Source organism: Chrysochloris asiatica, unplaced genomic scaffold, assembly GCF_000296735.1.
Source record: "Chrysochloris asiatica unplaced genomic scaffold, ChrAsi1.0 scaffold00139, whole genome shotgun sequence".
Lineage (NCBI taxonomy): Eukaryota > Metazoa > Chordata > Mammalia > Afrosoricida > Chrysochloridae > Chrysochloris > Chrysochloris asiatica.
Window position 1 is genome coordinate 2,456,575 of NW_006408657.1, and position 15,199 is coordinate 2,471,773.

The following is a 15,199-nucleotide window of genomic DNA, read 5'->3' on the forward strand; positions in this document are numbered from 1 at the left end:
TTATTATCCTATTTAATCCTTAAGATATAGAAAGCATGAAAAAGTCTATGTGCGTTACATAACATTATAATTTTCATATAATACCCTCAACCCCAATTTTACTAACGGATAAATTACTACAGACTATAGTATATTTTATTGTTTAAGTAAAACCAGTTTCAGAATTAATTCAATAAGCTATACCTGTGCAACATCAATTTGGGATAGGACCCATTGGGCAGCTTCCTTTCCTTGGTTCAGTTTCTTCATTTCTTCTAAACTGATCTCATGGCTTGTCAAATCTGATTGGATTTTCTGTTGGAAGGACATCATTATTAGTATGCTTTGAGAATTATTGTAAAGTACAATATATTTATTTTCCAAAATGATTGGAATCAGAAGCACTCTTAAACCACTGCTACAATGAAGCCTTCATTAAAATGTCATAATTTACCATTATCCAAAATATTCAAAAATCACATGAATGATTCCTTTCTAATGAAAAATAAATTATGAAAAAGAAATGCTCAGTTTGTATCAGTGACAATAAACAACTATTTCAGAAATTATTTTCAGTGGGAAATATGTAATTATATCCAGCATTAGGGAAAAACATTCTACCTTGTTACTCTTTCCTTTCTTTTTGAATTTACACTCTAATCTAACCAAAGGGAGCATATTAATCTTCAGAAATAAGCTACATATGGCAGAGAACACAGCCATGCATAATGAGAAAGTTGCAAGTAGATCATGTTCCTTAATAATGAACTTTATTAAGTCATTTTGTGCCGTATTTCACTTAAATTTCTAGAATGGGAAAGCTAAATGATTGCTTGCCAAAAACAGAGACTTAACTATTGTCTACAGAGATTAACTGTTTTACTTTAAACAATTATAAAATAATTCTGCATTTTCTATGGTGGTTGTGGTTATGTACCATGGAGTCAGTTACAACTCATGACTACCCTGTGTAGGGTTTCTGAGGCTGCAAATCTTTGCAGGAGCACAAAACCTCATGTTTCTCCATGGAACCACTGGTTGTTTCGAAAAGCTGACCCTGATATTAGCAGCCCAACTCTTTCTATCAAGTTATATTTGTATTTGACTTATGAATGTCTGACCTATTCAGAGGAATTGCTTGAAGCCCTGCATTGTGCAGATATCAAAACAAAAAAGTTCATTTCTTTCTGTCATTTACACTAAGGTTCAGCTAATGGTAAAAAAAAAAAAAAAATGACTAAGCTAAAATTCTGTCATTGGCAGATTATCTTAAATGAGTATGGGAAGAAGAAAGTGACTAACTTAAAACATAGTGCCTATAAATGATATCAAACAAATTATTTGGTATAATATATATATTGCTTTCTGTTGGGATTGTACTGCTGACCTTGTAGTTAACAGGATCTTGCACTTATCCCACAGTGCCAAAAGGAATCCTCTGAAATCTAGGAAAACATTATTTTCTGGCCTGTAAGCATCTACTTCTGCCATGTTAGAACACACTTTTAAGATGATCCCTTTAGAAACTTTTCCATCATGATCTGAGAAAACCTGATCACATGGGAAACCATAGGAGAGTTTTCAATTGACAGCTAGCATCGACTGCTACTCATGGCAGTGAACTGTCCTGATTGTCTAAAGGAGTTAAGCTTTCAGATCACTGTTGCCCCAGCCAACGAATCACAATCACATGAAAAGAAGCAAGGAAGAATACTTTAGCAGTCTTCTCAACTCAGAGATTTATTAGAGAAAATGTTCAATTGTTGTTAGAAATAACCAAAATGCAATCTCTTCCTAAGTGAAAACTTTTCTGTGACCTTTGAATTCCATGATCCATCTTCGTATGCTTATGATAACCTATCCTCTTTCATTTTTACTTTTGCTCAGGTTAGTCAATTCTATGGTGGTTACTTGCAGCAACAAGGTAGCATAACAGATACACAAAGGTATGGGAGTGTTGAAATTAAAAGTGTTTTGTGGTTGGGAGAAAAGACTGTGGTGATGAGGTACTGAAAGCAAGAAGAGTTTGGAAGAATTTTTTTTTTTTAAATGCATGAAGAACGCAATTTTTATAGAAATACGCCTAAAAATGTAGGATATGATTAGATGTTAAACAACTTCATGTCTTAAAGAATGACATGCGGTATTTTCAATATAAAGCTGACTTTAAATATAAATTAAACTTAAACAGACAATAGTAGCCTTACTACCGATGTTTAACAGAAAGTCACATCTTTCTTTGGCATTGTTAGAGAATTGTTTGTTTTTGTTAAGTGCTTTTGAGTCAGTTCAGTTAGAGAATACTACTATATAAATTTAGTAATTATTAGAAATGCATTTCCATTTCATTAATTATGTCAGATGTTCATTTATACACAGACATATATGAGGGGGACTTCAAACAATTGTTGAGAAAAAATGAAATGAAATGATAATGGAATCTTCTAACTGGGAACTCTTAAGCCCGTGAACACTGACCTAGCCACTGGGAGCTGGGGCTGAGAGTGAAGCATCCAAAAGATATGAAGTTGGGGGAAGCATGCATGAATGCCCAAACTTGTAGACATTACCCATTTAATCGATGGTTTGATGACCAAAGCTCAATGAGAGGAAGACAAAGAAGTTTGATACAGGAAGCAATTGTAAATTGCTACAATTTGACAAACTTGACCTTTACTTATGGATGTAATTAGCTCAAAATAACAACCAAATGGGAAAGAGTCTTCACATCAAGGATCAAGTCTATCCACTCAGTACACAGGGTGGATAGGGACAGGAAGCGAAGGGGAGAAGGCAGAATCTCCACTGAGTAGTTTTCATCTTGTCTAGTTGAGTATGGTGAAAGTAGAAGGGGATAGGATTCTTTGGATCAATAGTGAGTCATTTTTATCTTGACTAATTACTATTGTGACACTGTAATGGTAGAAGCTGTGTGACAAAAAGAGGAGAGTACTTAGTCTTATATTCCAAAAACAGAGAACCCTAGGATCGCCAAGAAGGAAGAGCATGAGTAGAAGGAACTTGGGATCCTAACCAGAGAAGCATCAACAGCAGAGATGGAGGCAGAGGTGAGGCACTTGAAAGATGGATCAGCTGAGGATTTTAACACATGGAACGAGAAAGGCTGTGTGTTGGTGGCTAGGAGCCTGACTTGAATAATGCGCCCTTTGGTTGTTTGTTGTTGTTGTTAATTGCCGTCGAGTCAATTCCAACTAATAGCGACCCTGTGTGGGGTTTCCAGGGAGCAGCTGGTGAGATTGCACTTCACAAGACTTTGCAGTCTGACACATTAGCTCACAGTGCCACACCAGGCCTCCTGATTATATATTCCTGTGTTCTTTTGTGTACACCAAAAAATAAAAAATCAAATAAGTAAACAACAACAACAAAAAAGCAGGAATAGAGACAAATTTTGTTTACCGATGGCACATGGAGGGATTTGTATTCAAGGCAGTGAATTAAAATACAATTGGTTGAGTGCAAAACCGATGTTCTGCCATGTAAACTATCACTCAGTTCACAATAAAAGCTTTAAGAAAAATAATGGCATCTTTTCACAAATGTTCTGAAGCAATTTTTAATGTATATACACGTGAGGTTTTCAAAAATTCAGGGAAAATGACATACCTAGATTAGCTGTATATAAGAACAGAGCTTTAAATGGGATTTTAAACAAATGAGATGAAGATCCTGAGACATTTCCAGGAAAAGATGTAATAGGAGATACACTATTGCTTTCTTTACCAATACAATTCTGTAGACAATCATAGTAATGGCTACCAATGGTTGAAGTGGTACAGTCAAAGCAAAAGTAGAGGAGTCAAGAATAAAACTCCTGGCAACAGTTTTTTGGATGCTAAGGCATTTTCTTTGTTGACTTTCTGAAGGGCCAAAGAATGATAACATCTGCTTATTATGAGAGTAAGGAGCTCTGGTAGCATAGTGGGTATGAATAGGGCTGTGGACCGCAAGGTCAGCAGTTCGAAACTATCAGCTGTTCCGTGGGAGAAAGATGAGGCATTCTGCTCCCATAAAGATTTACAGTCTTGGAAACCCTGTACAGGGTTGCTATGAGTCGGAACCATCGCCACGGCACATAACAACAACATTATGAGAGTGTTTTTAGAAGTTAGCCAAAGCTAGAGCAGTAAGTCCTTCTCCACCAAAACGTGGATCCCACTCTTATCAAACAAGGGCAATTTTTCAAGTTTCAAGGGGAAAACATTAAGCATATACTTGAAAGTTCTTATTTTGTTTCTGACCTCTGTTAATCACAAGGTCAATGGTTCAAACCTACTCAGCCACTTCTTGGAAAACATATACAGGGTCACTATGAGTCAGAAAAGGAGCTCTAGTAGCGTAGTGGTTACAAATCAGGCTGCCAACCACAAGGTCAGCAGTTCGAAACTACCAGCTGCTCCACAGGAGAAAGATGAGGCTTTCTGCTCCTGTAAAGATTTACAGCCTAGGAAACCCTGTTCAGGGTCGCTGTGGCTCGGAACCAACTCGATGGTACTTAACTACAATAACATGAGTCAGAAATGACTCGCTGGAACCTAACAACAACAACAATCTTTACAAAAATCTTTAGAGGACACACACCTATTGGCACTGTAAGATAAGCACTGGACCAAAAGGTTGGTTTGAACCACAAATTTGACAGTTCAAACTCACCAGTCACTTCTCGGAAACCCTATTCAGGGTCGCTATGAGTCCAAACCTACTCGACAGCACTGAACAATAACCTTTTTATTGAGCCATTGCTATTAGGTGAGTCATAGTGATCCTATGTACAGCATAACAAAACACTGTCTGGTTCTAAGTCATCCTCACAATTGTTACATGTGAGCACATTGGTGCTGTCATTGTACATGCGAATGCATCTCATTGGGAGTCTTCCTCTTTTTTCCCTGACCCTCCACTTTACTGTGCATGATATCCTTCTCCGGGGACTGGTCCCTCCTGATAAAATATCAGAAGTATGAAAGAGAACACCTCATCATCTTAGTTTCTAAGGAAGTTTCTGGCTGTTCTTCTTAAAACAGAGATTTGATTGTTCTTCTTATAGTTCTAGATACTTATAATATTCCTCTCCAACACCATAATGCAAATGCATCAATTCTATAGACTTCCTTATTTGTTGTCCCACTTTCATAGGTATATGTGGCTTGGGTTGAAAACATCATGGCTTGAGTCAGGTGCACTTTAGCCCTCAGACTGGTATCTTTGATCTTTAACCCTTTAAAGAGGTCTTTTGCTGCAGATTTGCCTGATGCAATCATTTGTTTGATTTCTTCAATAACTAATGTATAAAAGACCACAATGACAGAGTTAAATTCCAAGGACGCTCAGTTCTTTAAGGATGAACTAAATGAATGGTATCATTGCTTACAAAAGTGTTTTGAACTTAATAGAGCTGTTATTGTGAAACAAAGTTGATACTTTCTATTTTTATCTTTTAATTCCATTTTCCATGCACCTCTTTAAGTCCTCTCGTGTGTATGTATGTATATATGTCTATATGTTGTTGATGCTGTAGGTAAGTGCTGACAAGTCCTTGCTGACTCATAGAGACCCTGTATTAGGCTTCTGAGAGTGGCTAATGGATTTGAGTTGTCAACTTTGTAGTTTGAAGTCTAGTGCTAATCCAGCAATACCATATCAGGGCTATTCACTATTTCCCAATAAGTCTGCCCCATTTGGTGTGGCACAGTGAGTAAATGCACTGGACTGCAAAGTCATTTAAACTACAAGGTTGGCAGTTCAAGCTCACCAGCTGCTTTTAGGAAACCCCGTACAAGGTCACTATGGGTCGGAACAGACTCAATGACACTTAACAGTATTGCAGTCCTGGTGTGGTGCTGTGGATTAATGCACTGGACTGCAAGGTCGATTTGGACTGCAAAGTCAGTAGTTCAAGCTCACCAGCCACTCCTTCGAAACCCTATACTGGTCATTATGGGTCAAAATCAACTCAAAGGTACAGAATTACAACAACAACAACAACATTTTAATAAGGGAGTCCTGGTGTGGCACTGTAGGAAAATCACTGGACAGCTAACCACAAGGTCGGTGGTTCAAACTCACCATCTGCTCCTTTAAAACCCTATACTAGGTCACTATGAGTCAGAACCTATTCAATATCATTTAACAACATGTGTGTGTGTGTGTGTGTGTGTGTGTGTGTGTACGCATGTATATATAGAGGAAAAACTAGTCTCTGGTTGGTATAAATGGCTTTGAAATTCAGCTGCTATCCCAAAGTTTCAAGATTCTAGTCCAATTAGTATAACCTGACAGCAAAAACCTTGTGATCTATTTCTGTAAAATTAGCCATTGAAAAATCTATGGAACATATTTATAATCTGATTCAAATATGATCGCCATTAAGGACAGGCCTGATGATCCACCTTGAAAACCCTTTGGAGCACAGTTCTACTCTGCACACACAGGGGCGCCATAAATTGTTATCAAACTGTTGGCAACTAAGAAAGAAAATAACATGTTTAAAAAGAATGCAGTTCTTAGATCAAACAGTCTTTTGGCTTTTGGCAGAGCATATCATACTCTACTGTGATATAGATTTGCAAAAAAACTATCCAATATGCTTAATGGCCTTATTTAATAACAACACAATCATTATTAAAACAGTGAAACAAATATTGAATTACCATCCATTTTTACTTTCAAACAACAAATAAATGTTGGCTTGTACTTTGTTGCTGTTGCTTATGTTAAGTGTTGGCAAGTCGGTTCCTACCCTTAGCGACCCTGTATGGAGTTTCTAAGGAGTGGCTGGTTAGCTTGAACTGCTGATTTTGCAGTTCAAACAGACTTTGCAGTCCAGCACATTAACTCTACCCCTTATCATAACAGGGCAGGCTTACTGTGAAATACATCAGTAATTTGTTTTTAAATTAAAGCTTCCATGAGTCTGAATTAACTGAAGTATAGCTAACAATAACAATATGGAAACATCAAGGCAGAATGGCCGATCTCTTACTTAAAACTTTCCTCTAATAAAATAGATTACATCATTTTTCTTAATCCTACCAAACAATGACATTAAATATTATAGAAGAAAATGTTGCGAATAGGAAGTTTAATCCTAGTGAAACAATACACATAATTGGTTACCAGATTTGTAAAATGTACAAAACGCTGAGGGTGTACAATTTGAGTTTTGTTTTTACCCAGGATAGGAATTGACCAGGATATGGATGACAAGGCATTGAGAAACAAATACAATAACTTGATCTCATCAAATTGGCAACCATACTAATACAAATCAGATAAGACTAAAAGAATCAAAGGGAAAGGAAGTAGTAAATCAGAGCTACTGGTTTGGAATATTCATTTAGGCTCTAATAGAGGCTCACAATCCATTATCTTTCAGAATCTTTAGCTTTTTTCATTTTTAAAACAGTAAAATAATATAAAGCAAATTACATCATTATGCCATTAAAAAGTAGACAGATCAATGATATGTTAATTATATTCATAAATAGTAGATATATTCAATATAGAAAATACCAATTGAAAAGTAAATAACCATTTTTCCATGAAAGATGGTCAAGGGCAAATTATGAAACTAAAAATTTATCAAATATTAATGACATTTCCAATATAGCACTTTACAATTAAATGAGCAGAGAGTGGAGCCTGTTATCATGATTTACCTCATCACACTATTCTCATGTATCAAATTAATGAAAGAAATTGGCAAGCAAAATTAAGCTGTAGCTGTCAAAAATATTTAATGGAATAAAGGAAACATTTTATCAAGGAACTATGGGAGATTTGGTAGTATAAAAGAAAGAAAATGATTATAGTGAAAATATTTCTGAAATGAATATATTGAGAGCTGTCTTGAAGATAGTACAAATGAAAACAATGTAACTCCTTCAGTTGTAATCAGTTGGTAACTTTTCACTGTGATATCAAGGAGAAGAAATGACCATATATAAGAACGTGCTGTTGTTAAGTGCCATTGAGTCGGTTCTGACCCAAAACAACTCTGTATAGGATTTCCAAAGAGCGAGTGGTGAGCTTGAACCACTGACACTGTGGTTCCAACCGACATTGAAGTCCAGTACATTAACCCACAGTACCATATCAGGTCTCCATATATGAAAGCTAGACTTATAAAAATTCAAGAAAATGCATTAAAGGATCTTAGATAATGCATGCTTTTAAAACATATTTGTAAAATCTCACCAAAAGATTTTTTTTTTTTTTTTGATGGGGTTGGGTAAGAAAAGATGGGAGAAGATGCTGATGATTTCATGAGATGGTTGTCTCTGGTTATCAGGGCTAATTAGGAGTGGTCACTTTTGTCATTCTGCTGAGTATAAAATGAACCATCTCGAAGCAGGAGTCAGGGAATTTTACTATCATCAAGAAGAAAGAGCCAAGAGTGAAATATGTCCTTTGGATCTGGAGGTCCTTGAACACTGAACCTCCGTGACCCAAGGACACAAAGCTGTGACACAGGAGTAGTAGCAGACAAGTGACAGAAGTGTCACATGAGGTTGTAGTGAGTCACAACAGACTCAAGGACACTCTGGAACAATAACAACAGACGGCTGTTTATTAAAGTAGGAAAAACAGATCTGAGTACAACTCTGAAATCCAATAAAAATGTTGAGAAGCGGTATCAGTTAAATGTATTAAAATGAAAACAATTAAAAATTGAACTATTTTACTGTTTAAGATTTTTGGGGGGCACCAGCATGTTATAAATAAATACATATTCACCAGTTAATTCCAGGTTATTTAATACTTAATAACAATAGAGTGAAAACTTGATGGCATTTTGATATATATTTTTTAAATATACTCTTTGAAATATTGTTGATGTTCTTGTTGTTGTTAACTATCACTGAGTCACTTCTGACTCTTAGCAACCCTGCATAGGCTTTCTGAGGAGCAGCTAGTGGGTTTAACTGCTGACTTTGTGGTTAGTTGTCCAGTGTTGATGCTACAGCAACACACCAGGTCTCTTATCTGGGAAACAGTTTGATACTCTTAACAGTTTTATTGAGGTGTATTTCACTGCCTGCCATCGAGTCAGTTCAGACTCGTGACCCTGTATAGTGTGTGTGAGGAGCAGAAAGTCTTATTGTTATCACATGTAGCAGATGGAGGATTCGAACTGTTGACCATTTGGTTAACAGCCCAATGTGTAACCAACTATGCTATTCACCTGTTTGCGATGCACATTTTCTTCAATATTAGTTATGATGTAGACAACTTTCATCACAGTCCAGTTTTAGAACAGGTATTGTTGTTAGGTGCTATTGAACGTAGTGACATTATGCACAACAGAACAAAACATTGTCTGCTTCTGCCCCATCCTCACAAGTGTTGTTTTCTTTGATACCATTGTCAATCCAAATTGTTAGGGATTTTCCTCTTTTACTTTGACATTCCACTTTACTAAGCATGATGTTTTTCTTCAGGTATTGATGACTCATGACAATATGTACAAAAAATGAGAGACAAGAAGGAGCACTCTGGCTGCACTTCTTCCAAGATAAATTTGCTTGTTTTTCTGGCAGTCCATGGTACTGTAATATTCTCCTACAACATCATAATTCAAATGCACCAATTCTTCTACAGTCTTCCTTATTCATCACCCAGCTTCCACATACCATAGCTTGGTTCAGGTGCACTTTGGCTTCAAACTGATATATTTGCTCTTGAACAATTTAAAGAGGTCTCTTGCAGCAGTTTTGACTAATGCAATAAATGCATCATTTTGATTGTGGATGCAACCATAATGAAGTGTTTGACAGTGTCAGTCTTTTCTCCATTCATCCAGTTGTGAGGATTTTTGTTTTCATTACATTGAGGTGCAATCCATAGTGAAGACTGTGGTCTTTGATCTTCATCAATAAGTATTTTAAGTACTCTTAGATTTCAGCAAATAAGGTTGTATCACTTGTATATCACAAGTTGTTAACAACTCTTCCTCCATTCCTGATTGCCACTTCATATAATCCACTTTCTCAGGATTATTTGCCCAGCCTATAGATTGGATAAGTATGATAAAAGAATTCAACCTTGGCACACACCTTTCCTGATTTTAAACCATTCTGAAAAGATGCCTTAAGTCCATTTGCAATTGTTCCACATTCACACCTCCAATTTCAAGAAATCACTAATCAACTCAGTTCAAATGTTCTCTTTATGTGTAAATATGTGAATTATATACCTCATTAGGTTGCTGTAATGATCAAATAAGATAATGGGATGTTTTGACAATATTAGCCATTGTTCTTGGAAAATATGTAATGTGGAGAAGCCTCGATATGTATTTCCTATTAATCAGTCCTTTTCATGTGTGAAATTCCCATACATATCACTTAAAACACTTGCAGGTGTTCCCAAAGCTCCAGGTCTCAGCAATGACGTGACGACTATTTTACTATTAAGTTCCATCATATGGTTCTTGATGATTATGATAAACTAGTTTTGTCAGCATTCTTTACCTTTCATCATTCTTCTCTACTATCCTATGGGTAGTGTGATGGCCAAGGCCTCTTTAGCTTTGTCTCTTTCTATTTTTTATTTCCATTATTAAGCACAGTTTCCATTGTTGGGTAGGGATAGGAATGAACAGGGTAAACAGCAAAAAAGAAAATGAACAAAGAAGAAACGTTTAGAGAATAAGATATGCTGAAGAGAAAATAAAACAGGATGAGCTCAAGCAAGTGTTATGTGTGTGCACTTTAAATTAATGATCTCTTTGGAAGGTATTTTTTTGGAATAAAAGTCCATTTGCTGAAGAAAAAACAAGTAAAAATAGGTTCAATCTAAATTGCCTCAATATATTCATAGTACTGCAAGACTACACTGTGACCATACATATGATGAGGCTTGTTTTACTTTTATATTTAGAATTTGTAGCTAGATTGCAGATTAATTGCAAACTTTAGATGTGTATTTCTGGGTTTCTAATATAAAGTATGTCCATTTGAAATCATTATCCATTCTGCAAGGACATGATTTTGTTTCTACCTACCTTGGAGTCAGACACAATGCACAACAGAACAAAACGCTACCCAGTTCTGTGTCATACCCATGATATGTTGCAGATAGGACAATTATGATCCATTGGTTTTTCATTGGCTGAGAAGTAGATAAAAAGGCCTTTATTCCTAGTCTCTTAGCCTGAAAGCCCCAAGGCAATCTGTTCAGCATCAGAGAAATATGCAAGTTCTACCAACAGATGCCTAGAACTTCTGTTCAAAATAAATTGTTTGTAAATTAAACCTGGCTCTTCTGCATAGAAGGCTGAACTTTTCCATTGAACCAACATAACCCTAAGGACATGATACTGTGAAGTTTTTCAGTGTTCAATGAAAAATCTTTTCCATCTTCTAAAACACATGTCTTTTGTTATTTTCCATAATATTACATATATCAAAAAACAATTATCATCATCCTGAAATTTGCAGTAATCCATTATATAGTTGTTATTGTTGTTATGTGCCTGCACTCAACTCTTTATAGGGCTTCTGAGGAGTGGCTGGTGGGTTTGAACTGCTGACCTGGCTTAGCAGTAAAGTGCTTATCCTACAGCACCACACCAGGACCCCTCTATAAATAGTAGAATGTAAAATCCACAAGCACACTATTAGCCAGTCAATTCCTAATTGCAGCAACATGAAAGTACAAAGTCCTATAGAGATTTCAAGATTGTAAATCTTTAAGGAAGTCAACTGACACATCATTTTCTCATGGAGCAACTGGTGGATTCAAATGTTGGACTATTCAGTTAGTAGCTGAGGTCTAAAGCACAGCATATCAAAGTTCGAAATGATTTCAAACTAACTGCATTTGATTTTTTCATGGTATGTACATTGCAAAGAAAAAAGACAAGTATTAATTCAGCTATGACTTTCCTGGATCTACTATTGGAATCCAAATATCTGGAATAGCTTCAGCAATCCTGTACATATTTCCCTATGCATGTGGATGTCATCTGATTAATAAATTAATGAAGAAGGTTCTAAAGTTAGACTATTATTAGTCATCAGGCAATCACATGTACCTATTCACATTATAAAAATGTTTTTTGTTTTTATTCTATAATGAAATAAAGAGTTTAATAGAACTAAATCCATGTTAAGGTCCTTATATTTTAAACACTAATAACATTGATTTTCAGAGTTTGTAAGGCTGACATTGAAACATGGGCAAATATATGTAAATTGAGTTATGAGATTTGCCTTCTAGATAAATACAGGAAGACTTCCATTCTTTTGATTTGTAGCTAATGCGGCCAGCTTAAATGAGCAACTTTCTTTAGTGAAAAAGATTCCTTGTTGCTATTTATTGGTACTAAATTTTGGGGAGCCCTGGTAGCTCAGTGAGTTAAGCATTGGGCTGATAACAGAATGTTTGGCAGTTTTAATCTTCCAGTCGCTCTGACTCTATCCTATAGAATAACTAAAGTACATTTGTTTTTTACAAAGCAGTTTGTTTTTTTTTCGGGGGGAGGGGCTGATTCTGATACTAAATTTTAGCCACATTTCCAATGGGAGGAAAAGAACAGCAGGGATGAAGACATTTGTTCTGTGGTAAGTTCTGAAACATGCATAACAACCAGCTTGATGAGTGAACCATAGGAGTGCTTTTCAATTTTGAGAAACCCAAGGTGACATAGTTAAACATTAAGCTATTAACCTAAAGTCTGGCAGTTCAAACCCATTGAAGATGCTTTTTAAGAAAGGTTTCATGATCTGTTTCTGAAAGGTCATAGCTCTGAAAACCTGACAGAACACAGGTCTACTGGAGCAATGATTTTGGTTGTAGTATGAAGCCCTCTCAGATGTGGTACAGTAGATAATGCACAAGGTTGGCAGTTCAAATTCATCAGGTGTTCCTTGGGAACCCTTTACAGGGACACTACAAGTCAGAACTGCCTCCATGGCACTAAACAAAAACAACCTTTGATCATCATCTCTTAAGTTCCTAAATTTGTTTCGTTTACTTTTTCTCTTTATACCCATAAATCAAAACTATGTGGGGCAGGACTTTGCAAAAGACTTGATCAGAAATCTGCAGACAAGGTAATGGAATAGCATAGCTATTGTACTCAATGCTATGCAACTTCACTGCTTCTTGTGGTAATCTAACCAACAGGATTTTTCTCTCCTCTGTAAAATGTTTATTTTCAACATATAATACCTGGGGTATTCCAATCAGTGCAAACATTGAATTGTTCTTTCTGATTAGACATTCAAATATGAAAATACTGAAGAGGAAGGAAAGAGCATTTCCTTAATTTTAAGGGTAACAGGTATTTTCATGGTTATTTAGATATAGTTATAGCTGAGTTCTAAAATGATTGCAAAATATATTCAAGCTAATTGGAATATTATGAATTAGAAAAAAAAGTAAAAATAAAGGAATAAACCCAAGTTCCATCTAAAGCATCCATATAAAAAATTCTGTTTGTATTAACTTAACCTGTGAAGTAATTCTCAGCTATATCTTCAACTTCCATCCATTTCCCATAAGAATGAAAGGCTGTCAGAATAGGAGGGAATGCCATCAGTAGTGTGAATCCCATCCACTGATATCCTAACATACCCACAGAAGAGCATCTTTATAAGAGTGGTGGGCAGTATAATGACAAAACAAAACAAACAATCAAAAACGGGAAGATTAGAGAGACTTTTTGTTCTTGTGGTTGTTTAATTCCTCTGCGATGGTTCTGACTAGTGTGGAACCTGTGCAATGTTTCCCAGGAATGGCTGACGGGTTTGAATCACCAACCTTATGGTTAAAAGTCCAGTGCTGATCCTGTAGTGCCTCACGGATACAACTCACCAGTAATTAACTTTCTAGACTAGAAATCAACCTGGGATGCACATAGTTATAAAGTGGGGAGTTTCCAATCATTCAGGTGTTTGACTCTACTCTAGAAATTAAAACATGACCAGTCTTGGATTTAGAATGGGCACTAGAATTTTGGCTACAATAACTTGGTGCTGAAAGTAAAACTCTCTGTACTTTCCTAGGCTCTTAGAAAGTTAAGGTGTGAACAATCTTACCATTGTGGTTTTTGTTAAAATAAAAAAAAAAAAAATGGTGAATTGACTTTAAAATTATGTCAAATGAGCTGGAGGTTTAACGTTTGAATGTCCTGAGGGACATCCGACATGGCACCTGGACAATGACATGGACATTAACAGGGCCATCATAAAATGGAACTTTCAGATTATAAACAAGGGAAGACAGAAGGAACACCATCAGAAACCAATCAGGAGAGTCTGGCTGCAGGTAGACTAAGGGATCCACAGGGCAGCAATGAAGCCTGGAGATACATGGGTGAATTTGCAAACAATGTTTCCTTTGTTGGTGCAATATTAAAAGGATTCAAATGGGGATTTGCTGCATTTGTGGTAGCTGGAGTCCCAGAATAACTATAAGGAGCATCACTGAAGCTAGTACCTGGAAATATCTTAGCAGCTTCTTAACTCTCTTATGAAAATAAGACTTCTATACCATAACCTACTTCTCTGTTTAGCCATTGAATAATACTAATAAAATACAACCTACTTCTCAAAAAAAATTTTATGTCAAATGAACCTGTGTATTAACATGCACATTTAAAATGATACTATTTTGACATGGAGTTCTTACATGGCACTGTAGGGTGACCACTAGACTGCTAACCACAAAGTCAGAGATTGAAATCAACCAGCAGCTCCTCTGAAACCCTATATAGGGTTGATATGAGTTGGATCCAACTCAATAGCACTTAAAAAAATATATTTTGACATTCTTTGTACATGTTCTCAGGAAGGACCAGTCTTTGGAGAACACCATTTTTGGCAAAGCAAAAAAAAACAAACTTTTTTTCTTATTGCAGGAGGGTCTGTGAAAGAAAGGAAGATCCTCAATGAGATGGAATGGAACTATAGCTGAAATGATGAGCTCAAATACTACAATAAGAGGGAGGATGGTACAAGAGCCAGCAGTGTTTCACTCTGCGGTGCATAGAGTAGCTGCAAGTCAGAACTGACTTGATGGTACCTCACCAAAACAACAAGAAGAACAACATTTTAAACTCGTTTTTAAGTTTCAGTTTCAATATCTATATTTTACTATATCCAGAAGACTTTTGACCAGAATCCATCTTAACTGTGTACTTTAAGAACAATCTCCTTAAATGGGGTGGCACTGGGAAATTGATGTTCTGCTA

At 36.2% G+C, this 15,199-nt stretch overlaps 1 protein-coding gene across 2 annotated transcripts in view; it reads right to left on the bottom strand.

The window, feature by feature from the left end:
- Window positions 1–15,199, bottom strand: part of LOC102838260 (dystrophin-like) — a 3,237,302-nt gene that overhangs the window by 1,824,804 nt on the left and 1,397,299 nt on the right. For both annotated transcript variants that reach the window (XM_006870143.1, XM_006870144.1), the window contains exon 31: window positions 184–294. In XM_006870143.1, coding sequence (XP_006870205.1) covers window positions 184–294 — 111 coding nt within the window. The remainder of the gene's footprint in view (window positions 1–183; window positions 295–15,199) is intronic.